The 14061-nt window shown below is 46.7% G+C and overlaps 1 protein-coding gene across 1 annotated transcript in view; it reads right to left on the bottom strand.

The window, feature by feature from the left end:
• Nucleotides 1-919: 919 nt before the first annotated feature.
• The window catches only part of TRPC5 (transient receptor potential cation channel subfamily C member 5), a 67023-nt gene continuing 53881 nt past the window's right edge, over nt 920-14061 (bottom strand). Inside the window, exons 7-10 of the mRNA XM_026086342.1 lie at nt 4521-4727; nt 4327-4368; nt 2388-2477; nt 920-1654 (exon numbers count right to left, since the gene is read on the bottom strand). Coding sequence (XP_025942127.1) covers nt 920-1654; nt 2388-2477; nt 4327-4368; nt 4521-4727 — 1074 coding nt within the window. The remainder of the gene's footprint in view (nt 1655-2387; nt 2478-4326; nt 4369-4520; nt 4728-14061) is intronic.

Below are 14061 nucleotides of genomic sequence, written 5' to 3'. Positions count from 1 at the left end.
ACATTGGCCAGAGAGGCAGCAAAAAGTGAATGCAGCAGTGGAAATGAGACTAGGAATTTAAAACGCTCTGTGGTGTGTCTGTCTGTCTGCCAGAGCTGGGCTTTGGTTCAGCCCGTTGGAAAGATGGGAGCCAGACTGAGGTCTGGGTCTCAAGCAGCCACAGGTGTGTCTGGGTCAGTTAATCTATGCAGAATTGGCAGCAAGGCTGGATGCTTCCACTGCTGGTCTAATTGGGAGGTAATTCCGCTTCCTACAAGAGGGAATTAGGTTAATGGGAACTGGGTAAATCAGCAGATCATAACAGGTTCTAGCTGAGTGATAGAAGGCGTCTCTTATTCAGTAAGAATTTACAATATGAATATAGTATACAACCTGAAAAAATACACATGACAATGAATTGGAGGCTATATTGCTTAAAGAAAAATAAAGAGCCAGTTATAACCTGAAATCCTTTCTAAGAAGATCTTTAGCATGGTTCTCAGCCTTCTGATAAGCCGCTGCTCCCCAGCCCGTCCTGCTGCTGGGGAAATCGAGCAGTACGCACAGGAGATCGCTCGTGTTGGATAGCGGTGGCGTAACGCAGCAACGGGGGAACGATGGTAACAGCACTGGAGAAATTCTTCACTCCGCCGCCAACRTGTCCAAGTTCTGCAGGGTTCGAAGACTACGACTGCATCAGAAGGGAGCCCTGTGGTTTACAGTGACCTTATAAATGGTGAAACCTTTAATTTGGTATTTGGGAGTGTAAAAAATCAAAAAAAAAAATGCAGATGGCTACAAAATAGGCTAACATAACTAGAGTTTTACACCTTTTTTTTTTCTCCTATGGACAGAAAGGAAATAGTAATGCTGAATCAGGTGATAGCAAAACATTACAAATAATTAGCTAAGTTTTCTAGCAGGTGTTAGATAGCTTTACTTATAACCGCGTTGTAACATGATCTTCCTGCCCATCTTTCCACTTGTTCATAAACAAGTCACAAGCCTCTCCCCATGAATCAAATACATCTTCTGATGAGTCTAAAAGTTTGGAATTAGAGGAACAAATACTGGAAGCACAGTGAAGGGAGCTGGTACAAACCACAGGGCACTCCTTGCTCTGGCCCATGAGTCTCGTGTTCCCGCTGTAGTCCACCTCATTGAGGTTAATTTCGCTTTTGGAACAGTTCTCTTCTCTCTCTTTATCRATCTGAGAGTATTTAATGTCTTGCCACATGTAGTGTGGCTGAATAACTCCATCTGAAATCGTGTACATGGGCTCCGAGTTTGGTTCAGGTACGTGTCCATTCATCTTGGAGAAGAGTAGACCCAGTCTCTTAAAGGACTCCTTCTTGGAGCTGGAGAGTCTCTGAACTCTGTTTCCGTTTCGGACAAAGGAGCGYTTACCGATCCCATTGCTTTTTGGCTTCTCATCCACCATATCGATCCCAGACATAGTTTTAATTAGAGCAGATACATTGAAATCTTTTTTTTTGTTGGCTACATTGAAAGACACGCTCTTGGCTTTGGGTTTTTCTCCAGCACCATCCTCGTTTGTATCATCCTTTTGGGACACCTCTGTGCTGCTGGTAGAGTAACTTCTCCTTTGGGGCTTCCTGTTTCCCAAGAGGTCAAGAACTTCATAGCGAAAACTTGAGATGTCCTGTTTTAATTCCTAGGGCAAGAGGAAAGATGAGTTACACACAGAAGCTTTCTCTGCAACATGAAAGAATGATCATGTTCCCTTGGGCGAATTGTTCAAAGTTATGTAAATGGCTGATACCAAATCACACTTACAAGAATACCACATAAATCTTTCATTATTCAGTGACAGAAAAAAAAAAAGGTACTGCTAGTTGTAAAAATTGGAGAACCTCACAAGATCTTTGTCTCCAAACGCTGTAGGACCAGCCTTCTTGACCAAAATCTCCCCCAAGGAAAAAAAAAAAGTTTAATGAGGGCATTTATAGAAGTGGGGAAACACTGTTGAAACTTAGAAGTTTTATAGGAATCCTGTTTTAGTTGACAGTCCCAACTTTAACTTTGTTGACAAATGGTGGTGTTTGTATCCACAAACCCAGACATGTTCTTTGGCTCTGTCTGGATGAGGATTTAGGAATGTGATGTTGACTCAGATCAGATACTTCATTTTTACCATTTTCCAAAGCCTCTGTCTGCATAAGGTATTGTACATTGAAATTTCCTGAAGTGATCATATGAGAAGACACCTGAATAAGGAATATTCTTTGCTTAAAGAAGTAACACATGCATGTCACATGTAGTCCCAGCTCTAGCAATAGTCATACTTTCCACAGTGGGTCTCAAAATGTTTTACCAAGTTATCAGCAACTCTGCAAGTGGCCACCTGCATTACTGTAGTAAGTGCTTACTAAGGAATAACAAGTTACCTTGAAATTTTCTTCAGTTAAACCTTCATTGGTTTTGGAAGTTCTTATCATAGCTGCAACGTATCTTTTCACAAGATTTCTGATCACTTCCTGGAATATGAAGCAAGACAAGTAATTCAGCTGCTGCTTCAGACCAAACTTTGTTCTTATTGTACTTCACTGGGTTCTTACTAACAGTGGCTGTCCTGACTCTGCTGGTTGGAAAAATCACTTGCCCTTAGAAACAGGGCACCTTCTTTCAAACAGAACTAACCTTTAGAAAGGGCTACGTGTCTTTCATCTTGAACTCTCAGTTTTTAAATACAGTAAGCCAGTGTTTTGTACTTGTGTTTTGTATATGTAAAAGTCTGCAAGAAAAAAAAATTGTCGATGTTCTTAAGTGTCCTCAAGCCATTTAGACTCCTCCACCTCAGCTTTTCATCTCAGCTGCTGAAAGTTTTTAAGATTACAGCCTCAGGTGTATAGCCTGTGTATCCTGATGGGCTAAGCTTGCCATTTAAAGATTGTTTAATCAAATATTTGAAAGCCAAGGGTGGCGTATGAGCAGCAAACGATGTAGGGAACAGCCAGATCTCCATGGGGCGATGCACATCCGTGGGAAGCTGCGTCTGGGCAGCTGTGAGTCCTCCAAGGTCTGGGAGGCCTCAGAAGGCACGTTCTGCCCCACAGGAGCTTAGAGACTCCTTGCAAAGCTGCGGCAGCACCTGCGGACAGTGCTGCAAGTACCAAATTGTGCCTGCAGCGGATTTTCTAAAGGCTCTCGCTCCTCCGTGTTACCAGGGCTGTTTGTCCAGTCCCAATTTCTGGTAGGATGAAATCCAGTTTGTGCAGCAGGTGGCCATTTTCCTCTGCATTTGTATCCCCCCTTGCTGGCCTTACATAAACAAACTGGTACGTAGACCTTATACATACAAACACATATACATTTTTTTAGATAGATTTTTTATATATGTGTGTGTGCAGGTCTACATGCAACCTGACATACGCTGCAGTTGATCTCTGTCTCCAGAAAAGGCTACCCCACACCTTCATTTTGCCCATTCCATAAATAGCGCTAACCGGTCTAACCACCAAGCATTAAGATATCGTCCACACCAAAGTTTTACCGTGACGTTTTTAAGAGTAACACCTTCCCCAGGCTCACCTGCAAACCCCACCGCTGGTACCTGAAAACAGCGCTGCAAAGTCAGAGAGCACCAAGTGTCTGTTGTCTAAAGTAACTAACTATGGTAAACACCAACTCTTGTTACACATATTCTTCAGAAAACAGAAATTGTCTTAAGTAAGACAAGTTACTGATCGTTTTTGACAGTATAGCCTGATATACAAACTAACATGCTGGAGAATTATTTTTTCCCCCTCTCAGAACGCTGGCATAATGCATCACATGAGTTCAAGTGCTGCAGCTAGGGCTTTTAATGCAGTTTCATCCTTTTGTAGGTTGAATTTAATGAGAACTTGATGACGGGTGGGCTGAGAATAAACAGAAACAGCAAAATTCAGCTCCGGAACAATTCCTCTTTCCTGAGCCTTCCAAAATGGAAGGAGATCCCAAGTGCTGTTTGAGTTGGGCTTAGGGATGGGGGGGAAGGATGAGGGGAACAATTCATGAGTGTGTCTAAAAACGCTGCAGAAACAGGTTTATGCAGGATGGCAATGACAACCCAGTCCCTGGGAAGCCGATGGGGATGTTGCAACTTCAGCAGCCAGAATGATGATACTAGGAGGTTTCCCACCGTTTCAGAGGTGGCACAAGGCCAAGCTGATTTACTGAACCACCCCACCTCTAATGACAAAATGTTTTAATCCATGAACAGCAAAATCCTCCTGGAGCACCTACACTTATCAAAAATACATTCTAGAAGAAAGCAAGAAGTGAGGTATTAGAAAACAAGCAGGAAGAAGAAACAGCAAATAAAGACCGTGCTGGAGAGTTTACCTGGTAATGTTGGTTCTGAATCAGGTTGTCAGCGTGCCGTTCCTGGAATTACAAAGGCACATGTACGTTATCCATTTCATCCTGTCTTTCGGGCTCCCAGTGGCTCTTAGCGAGTTACGATCCAGCAGGAACCTTCAAACAACAGCAGAGCAAGCACCCTCGAAAACCAAGTATAAAAACAGGCGGCTGCTTACTGTGAATGTTTTGAGGTTTTCGTGCCTCTTCTGTTCGCTCGTGGAGTCGCTGCCTGGGCACAGCCGGTTGTGAATCCACTTGCAGAGGTACCAGACTGACTTGGGACTCGGGACAATGTTAAAAGGAGGGGGCAGAGTGGCACCTTCATCAAAGTAACTCATCCAGAGCTTCGTGCGGGCAAACTTCCATTCGATATCTGCGTGGTCCTAGGAGAGAAGGAAACAGCATCAGCAGCTTCAGCGGGCTTTACTGGCGCAAGTGCCAGCGGCGGAGGAGATGACATGTGAGCAAGAGAGGATCTCTCCCGCTGCAGGCAAAGCGGTATCATTTCTTCCACCTCCCTCGTTGGGGGTGTACTTAAAAAGTCAGTGTGAAATGTAGCCGAGTGTGAGAATACCAACCACTGAGAGATGTGGTGATAGCGATATTCAGCAACAAGAAATTCACCTGCTCAAGCCCAGCTTCATCATTTAGAGCTTGTGCTTATTAGTTCACCAAGAAAACACATTTCTTATTTTACTTTTCGTTAGCACTTCTGTTTTCACAGACCATGGTTTCACATGCCCAAATCCAATGAATTCGCACATTCTTCACCGGAAGAAGATCCTCCATAGTTTTTGTTGATTTGTTTGTTTTTTTTATAGCATCTAGTGAGTCAGCCCTTATAGGCTCAGCCACAATAGAAATGATGCTGTGTGCCGTATTTTAAACCTGGTGTCTGCATTATCCTTACACAAAACTGGAGATATTTTCCTGATTTTTCCACTTACATTATCACAACAGGAGCTGGCTGTGCCCCAGTGCTTTCCACCCCAAGAGGGCAGAGCGCTCCGCAAAGGTGGGGAAGTGATCAGCATCGCTTTACGATCGCGCAGATAGGCACGAGGTCCAAATTGTCACCAGCGAAGGAAGACTATGACTGTGCAAGAACTGATAGCAAAATCTCCCACACCAAGACGTTTGCAGTCTAGCCCGTGGATTCAAAAGGCTGTTCCCTTCAAAATCAGGGCAAAGACATCTACTGGGAGCCTGGATTCAATGAGATGCTGCAGCTATTCAGAATGGATTTCATGTTGTGCGCTGGTGTTAAAAAATGTCACTGTTTCTTATGGTCTGCAGGAATTAGGATATTGGACAGAAAAGGAAGAAAAATTGTTTGAATCCTTCAAGCCAAGCAGTGCTGAACAGCGCTTACAATACTACACAAAATTAAAATGGTGAAGATGGGTATTGTTATCATTKCAGAGTTCAGTGCTAAGCTGATGGCTCTGACATTTTAGCTGCTTAGCATTTATGCTAACAGTATCTGACATGAGATTAAACCAGAAATGTGATTATCGATGCTAAGTAACAGTGCTAGGTAAGAGAAAAGGCCAATGCAAAGATATTTGGACTGGGCTGGAATGAGTAGACCCCTTGAATCAGCTGCTGCAGCAGCAGCCCTAAAAAGTGCGGAGTAGAGAAAAAGTGCCCCTTTTTGCCTCATACAGTAGTAGACCCTGTAAACCAGGAATCGCAGAAAGCATCACCATGAAGGACTAAAAGACCAGCCTCTGATGCTTCTGGAGGTGAAATTCAAGGCAGTAAAAACTCAGTTCTGGGCAGTATAAGTACATGCAGAAAAAGAAAAAAAAAAGGGGAAAAAAGTCCTGTTGTTTTTGCCTGTAGCTGTCTTTACCTGGGGGCTCCAGGACTGCAGCAGAGCTGCGGGAACAGGACGAATGGCTGCTCTTCCGTCCCCAGCTCCCCACTTGGTGCCCTGGGCTCCGCTACCAGCTGCCGGGAGGCTCCTGCCTCACACCCGCTCGGCATTGAGGGCCCAGCAGCTCCCAGCTGCTCCAGAGCGGGACTGGTCGAGCCCTGCTCAGCCCCCACGGCCGAGTGCTGCCCGTCCTTCTCTTTGAACGTCTGCTCTGCGGGACTGCAGTTATTGCCTTTAAAACAGTCTTGAGAGGAAGCAGGGTGGATGATCGGGAAAACCAGCAGTCGCCGCATCTTTAAAGGCTGCAGACAACATGTGCTTTACTGCATTAAGTACCCACACGTGGGGGAATATCCAGCTCATGCCTCCCTGCGTGAGCTAGGGGTGGGAGCAGCATCGAGTTGCTCAGCCCTGCTGGGACTAAGCGTTTCTCAGCGTGTGCAGAGCTGCTGGCGCCTGGCAGGCTCTAGCTGCAGTGACTGGGGCAGCTGGAGAGTTCAGGGTAAGGCAGTAGCTGAGAGGGTACTGAAGACTGCTTCTTTGGATAGAGATGGGGTATTTAAGTCCTTTGCCAATGCAGAAGTAGGTGTACATGTCCTATCAAGCAGTCAGGAGGGGGGAGTTAGTTTGGAGGTGGTTATAAATCCACCCTTCACCTTCCAGGAACGTCCACCCCAGCTGCCAGGTGTCAGGAGCGGGGTGGCATCAGGTGTGGTGACTTGGCAGGGATTGCCTCAGCCCACTATAAAAAGGGCACGTCCCCAGGGAGGGGTCTTTTAGCAATAGCTGCTGGATGCTGCTTGTGGAGAGGGATGAGGCAAAGCTATAGCTTAGGGACTGCAATTTAGTATTTAGGGAAGGAAAGAAGAAAAGGGCTAAAAAATTTGATTGCATGAAGTACTTCTTTTTTTCTTTCTTTTAAAATTGGGTGAAGGGCTTGCATATGGGCTGAATGCAGAGAGGGCAGTGCTGTGGGGGGTTCTGACCAGGGAGGTTTTGTGGGTGCTTTGATCAATCCCTCCTCATCTAAATGCATCTCCGAGCCCAGCTGGGGAATGCTGGCTTCAAGCTCACTTGCATTTCTTCCTGTGCAGTCTCAGTCAAGCAAGTGCGATACAGCCTCTTTCAAACAGACCCTCTGTACAAAGCTTGCGATACCTTTTCTCTCCCATGAATTCGCGGGGGTTCACAAACTCAAGCCAGTTCAGTTATGAACATTGATGTTTTGGGACCCTGAGCAAATCAGAGGAGAGTTCCTGGCAGCGGTTTTGTGCTGGAAATGCCCCGAAAACAGACATTTCAATTTTCCTGAGAATGTTTTTGTGTGCCAGGAAGCCACCGTTTTCTTTGTTGGAGCCCTTCTTAGTGCTTTTAAGTAGTGAAATCTTGCGCACCGAACAACAGCTTTCTTAGCTCTCTCCTGGTGCTGAGGACCATGCTTCAGCACCCGTTCGGACCTCGCACCCTCCTGAAGTGCTCGTGGGTGACAGCCCCTGGCCATTGCGCTGGTTGAGTGCGGCCCGACGGACGATCGGTYGTGCTCCGTGTATTCAGTGTATTTCCACAGTGACGCAGGGGACACAATTAAGATTTTGGTGAGCTGCCCGAGTCCAAACCTGCTTTGCATCAAAGCTCAGGCCCAGGTTGGCCAGTCCCTTGCTCAACTCAGGCCTGACCACCGCATCCTCCACTGAGCTATGTGGTGGGGAGACAAACCGCCTTCTTCCTAGAAGGTGCGATGCTGTTCGTGGCGTGTTAGATGATAACTTTTTTATAACATTTACAGTAAGCTAAAGAAACAGATCTGGTAGCTTTGCAAGTGTGACCTTGCTGCTTCAGTAATTTAAATTCAAGCTTGGATTTCGCTGTCCTCTCTTTGAGCTCCTGTTGCTCTTGTCCTTGTTCTTGTCACCGTTTTCTTTCAAGCGTTGCTCATCGTTTCAGCTACAAAACACTCTCGTTCCAAGACGACTAAGCCCTCAAGCTCAAAGAACACCTGAACTCAAAGAAACCAGCACTCGGCTTCTCTGTGAGAAAAAACCTGCATCAGTGACTATCACAATGCGAATGTGTCATACTGGCCACATAATCCTTTTTGCAAATCTCTGCCATTTGAAGTGAGAATTAATCCCCCATAAAGATCTCCCTGTGGGACTGCTGAAGCCATCTTACTGCAGCAGTAGTGAGGATTTTCTAATTCAGTCAAAGTGATGTATTCACAGATGTGCCAGATTTTAAATAATTACCTGCTACACTAATTATCCAGGATAATTCAAGCATTAATCTCCATCTTTATCTCTGTGTAGAAAATCTGTTGTTTACATTTTGTAAAATGTTTTTTATCAACTTTCCCATCACCATCTCCTTCCTGGGTCGTATGGTTTTGATCGTACTTTGCCAAATGACGGCCAGGCTCTCAGCCGGCGATGACCCAGCTCCCATGCCCCGTCAGCGGAAGACTTTTATTCCTCTGCATCTGATGGCTGCCACTACCACAGCATCGAGGCTTCTCAACCCGTTCATGTATATAGTATCTCGGCTCCCTGTCCAACAAGGCAAGCAGCTACCGAAGTGTCTCTGCGCTACCTGGGGGTGCAGAAGGGCTTCTGCCCCTTGCCCTAGCATGCAGAAGGAGCGTGTTCCTAGCGTACAAATCTCCTCCTCCCTTTTCTAAAGAACAGCGTATAAAGATGTCTAGCATCTTTCTAGCTGGCACAGAAATGGCTGTGTGTGCTTTTCTTGTATTTTATTATACAACAGCCAGTGGGCTAAGCTGGAAATCAGGCTGCTGCCTGTCAGCCACAAATATAGTAGGTGGTTGTGACAATGCCCCGAGGAGCCGGCTGTCTGGCCGCGGCTGAGCGCGCCGGGAGCGGGGAAGGGGAAGTTTTCCCGTTGTGGGGGAAAGCAGCATAAGCTGGCGTCATTTCTGCACCCAGAGTGTCAGGGCTGCTCTCTGCTCTTGTCCCAGGAGGGGCCACCACCAGCCCCCCAAGACGAGGAGGTGCCAGAGCCCAGCGCCTTCCTCTAGGAGGGAAGGAGGAGATGCACTGCTCACCTCTACAAGGGGCTGCCTGACACATCTGATCTGCACCCTGCTGGGTCGGGGGGCTCGTTCCCTAACGGGCACAGGCACTTCTGAAGTGCTCGTTTGCTGTGTAATTAGCTGAGCTGCTAAGTGTGGGAGAAAGCCACTGAACTATCCCGTGTGTCTCTCTGTTGCTCTTCGCAGAATAAACCAAGAGCTGGCAACAGCAGGGAAAATATATTAGCAATGGCTTTCAAGCAAACTAATGGAAAAAATAAAGCCTTGTGTATTTTGAGCAGAAAGCATTGCAGAAAGAGGGCCAAGAGAAAGTTAATTTTCGCAAGACTGACACAGACAGCTTTTCTGTGGTTTGAAAGGTGTTAATTTTGTAATATGTATTTTGGACAGGCTGGTAAAGACATCAGCAGAGCTTGGGGGTTTAATGGCAAGCTCAAGCAAGCAAGCAGCAAAATCCAAACAGACTCTTTGAGGTAAATGATGCTGAATATTTTTAAAAGAAAAATACTTCATACAAAGAGAAAGCATCTATGAGAAAAACCGGGGACCTACTGAGACAATTAATGCACGGATAATTTGGCTGCAGCTGACAACAAATGGCTTTGCTTTCAAAGACTGGGATGACGTACTGAAGGATAAGAACTTAATGGGATCAATCTCAAAAGTAATACAAGAAAAATTACTAACGGAGGCCAATCTAACATTAGACAAAGCAATTGGAAAAGTCAGGGAATGAGACAGCCAACGAAGAGATGAAAGTTCTGTCTAGCACCAAATCCCAATCTGCTCGGTATGAAGCAGACAGAGCCCTGACCAGCAAGCAGAGGCTCTCGGCGAGGAGGGATGCAGGGTGGCACGCCAGCCTCGCGTAACGCTGCGAGAGGAGCGCGGGGCGAAGGCCTGGAGCGCACCAGCCTGCCCAGATGTGAACCGGCATGTGCGAAGCCTGAAGAGCCCCAAAGCAGGCGGTGCAGGCACGCGGGAAGGCATGGGGCATGCAGCGTATGGTGGAGAGCCCCTCCGAGGACTTGAAAGCTTGAGGAAGATCCCAGCCATGGTAGGATTCATAAAGAACATATGGTAACAAAGCAAGTCAGGAAAAGATTTCTTAATTCTGCAGTGTCCAGGCTCCATCGCTTCAAACAGATCAAAGTATTGGCCAATTCAGTGTCAACAGGACCTGTACCATGGTGACAGCTTTTTATAATACGGTGAATAAAGAACACACCAGACGTAGTCGAAGTGGCTGGGAAATTATGTACCTGGGGCAGGTCACTGGTTGCAATAGAAGAGAAAAGCCCTAATGGGCTCTGAATAGCCAGGGCCAGACGAAGGGCATGGGAATGCCCTCCTGAGCGGYGCTGCAGCTCCTCTGCTCGATGTGCTGAGCGCTTTAGCCGGATCCTGGCACACTGGGAGATCCTGCACAGAGGGCGCAGCATGTTAAGCCCTGCAGCATCAGCTGGAAACTTGCTGGGCCAAGAGGACGCCCTTTGCTGCACCTCTCCCAACAGAGAGATCCCAGAAGGAGGCAGGTGAAGCACCAAAAGGACTGGTAAGAGTCCAAGACACTATCGATGACATAGCTCGAGACACCTTAGTGAACGCAACACAAAACCTCCCAGCAGCATGCAAGGGAAGCAGGTAGTGCCACATTGCACAGACGCACAGCAAAACACAAGCAGCATCTGTGCATGCCAGTTACTCTGGCCATATCTGAAAAAAAGGAGGCATCAAACGGCAGCCAAAGTAAAAGCTGTGTGCCATGAACAGGCTGGAGCAGGGCAGCGTGTGCAGCCAGCTGCTGAAGCTGCAGAGCATCATGCCAGCTCCAGCACAGGAGGAAGCCTGGTAGATCCAGGTTGGCAGAAATGGTAGTCCTAATGCTTTAAATTGCTGCAACAGAAAAGAAAATGTAACCCATCTTCAGCATTGTCACAGAGACTCCTGCATTAGGGGTTACCAAACCTTCTGCCAAGGACTCGCCATATAAATCTAACTGCATTTTATTAGTAGCTACCTGCTTTCCTCATGCAGATGTTATTCCCTGGGAAAGTAACTGCCAGACTGCACCTTTTTCATGGGCACCAGTTACAGAAGTTTATTGATAGTTCTTTTGGGAACTTTCCCTCCTTGCGCTTGTGGTTTGCTGCACACCTGCTCAGGACCTGTTAAACAGTAACAAGAAGCATTGGCCATCATTTCCCTCCAAAAAATGGACAGATCCATTTTGCCTGGTTTTCCCAGCTCCAGGGAATGATTTTGTTTGTACTTGGAAAATGCAAGCTCTAGCAGAGCCGCTATTTATATCTTCCATGTGCAGAATATACTTGGTAATTAAAATCTTTATTATAGCTTGCAGTGCACTATATTCTACAAAGTATTTTGATTATATATATCAATTACCTTTCATCTCTCACCAGCACATTGGATAGAAATAACAGCAGCTAATGAGAAGGCCAGAGAATATTATTTTTGAGAAAACACAAGAACTGTGAATTGTGCTGTTTTTAGTGCAGTTAAATTATTTGGGCTGACACCTTTTCTCTTCTCTTCTTCAGTCCTATTCCAGCACAGTTCAGTTGTTATTTCAATAGGCAAATAAATCAGAGCAGTATGAAGGTCATGTAGACAAACAGCTCTCTAAAAAAGCACAGCAGGAAGAAGCAATGCGAAAGCTATCACTAAGGCTTCGTTCTTCCTGCTCTCCATTATCTCACTGGCTGATAAGAGACTTTTCTTCAAGCTAGAAGACAGAGAGATAACGCGTAACTGTGCTGATAATGCTAACTACCTGCAGCTACATCAAAATTGAGTAATTCACACGAACCCATGGAGAAACGGTGGGCTGAGAAGGGACGTCTAACCCAAAGCGCTTGGTGCTGACGACTGTGTTAGCACCATGGCAAAAATGAACTTAGAACAGCCTCATTTCTCCTCACGCTGTTTCCAGAGTATTATCTTTGCTCTTTTCCTGCGTAGCAGGTCAACTTGGGATTTGAGCTTTCCAGGGAAGAAGAATTTTGTTGCTAGCCTGGTGGGAGCCAGATGCAAAGGAGAATCAGATAATTTTCTCACACCTCTCTTTTTCTCTTTCTTTTCATTTTTTTCCAAAAGAAACTAGTCCCAAGAAGCAAAATCCCAGTTTGGATCTGCATGTGAAAGGAATGAGATTGCTCAAATCCCTAACTGAATCTTGAGCCACGCACACAGCACTGATTTAAGAAAAGAAGCTGCAATTTCTTGTTCAGACTCTGAAAACAGAGTCTGCAACTGAGGAGCTGGGGGATGCGCTGGGTAACAGCACGACTCCACGAACACAGTAATGCAGACGAGGATCTATAGCACAGCGTTCAGGCTAATAGACGCCTTCCAGTTTAACTGGATGGAGTTCTGTTTCCCTAATTAATTAGCACCAACTTATTTGTTAGATTGCAACATGTTGACAAGGAAATCTGTGAAGCTCTGGAATCAAAAAGTCGTGTTTCAGAGGATTCTTAATATAGCTATTCCCGTTGCTCAGCCTCAGGTGAGAGTTCTTCCCCGATAAATCCCTTTTATTTTTTGATTCCTTTTTCCTAGATAATATTTTTCCTTTATCTTCCACTTACTCTTTTGTCTTCTGTGCCTTTTTTACAAAGGTCCCCTTCATGCAGAAGCATAAGATAATGCTAATTGAGCTTGTCAGGTCTAAATAAAAGATGGGATAATGCAGAGGGCTGCAGCCGACATGGTTCCATCTGGATGCTTCAACTTCTATCACATAGCAAGAGCAAACCTTGCTGCGCTGCTTTGCATGCAATGGGCAGAGAACCATTGACCTGCCAGGCAGGGCACTGGTGTGTTAACTGCATCAAAGAAAATAGGACCCACTGGTAAAAATGCTGCAAATTCCCTGTAATGTCTTCAGTCAGCCAGGAGGCCTCTGTAAATTGCAAGCTCATCTTGATTTTTACTTAAATGTACTGTTTCCGCTCCTCTGAATAAACCCCAGCGTGGTTTGGCCACTGTTGTGCACAGGGTGAGATAAATGTCTGTTTATTTTTTAAAGATTAAAAGCAACTGAAAGGATTAACCTTCCAATCCCGCTGGCAGTCCCTGCACTGGCCGGGTCTGCAGGACTGGGCCCCCACACAGAGAATGAGCTTTGTCTAGCCCAGCGACAACAAAACCCGAGGCCGCGTATGAAGTCAGAGCACACAGAGCCGTTCCGTTTAGACGCTCTGCAAACACCAGATGAATATTAACAACTCGAATCGAGTCCGTGGGTTATATGTAATTAGGCCAGAGCCAGCAAGAAGACAAACAGTTCTGCACCTCGCGACGCGCACCTCAGCCCGCTGACAAAAAGCAATTAAGCTGCCTGCCAGCCGCGGCGAGGCGCCGGGCCTCATCTCGCACCTGGGCCTCTCCCGGCACGGTGGCACCGCAGCACGCCGCCGCTGCGAGGCCCGGCGCTTCGCTTCCCAAGACGGACCGTCCGGGAGCCCCCCGGTCCCCAGTTCCAGCTAGAGAGCAGCCGGCCTGGGGAGCGGCTCCCCCTTCTGCAGAGATGGCTGCGCCGCCGAGGAGGGCCCGGGAGAGCCGTGGTCCTCCTTGTCCTCACACCGTGGTCCTCCTTGTCCTCGCACCGTGGTCCTCCTTGTCCTCGCGCTGTGATTCTCCTTGTCCTCACACCATGGTCCTCCTTGTCCTCGCACCATGGTCCTCCTTGTCCTCGCATTGTGATCCTCCTTGTCCTCACGCCGTGGTCCTCCTTGCCCTCGCACCATGGTCCTCCTTGTCCTCGCGC

This window comes from Apteryx rowi, unplaced genomic scaffold (genome assembly GCF_003343035.1).
Source record: "Apteryx rowi isolate R43461 unplaced genomic scaffold, aptRow1 scaffold_69, whole genome shotgun sequence".
Lineage (NCBI taxonomy): Eukaryota > Metazoa > Chordata > Aves > Apterygiformes > Apterygidae > Apteryx > Apteryx rowi.
The sequence above is the reverse complement of the archived record's forward strand: the minus strand, read 5'-3'. Positions and strand labels throughout refer to the sequence as shown.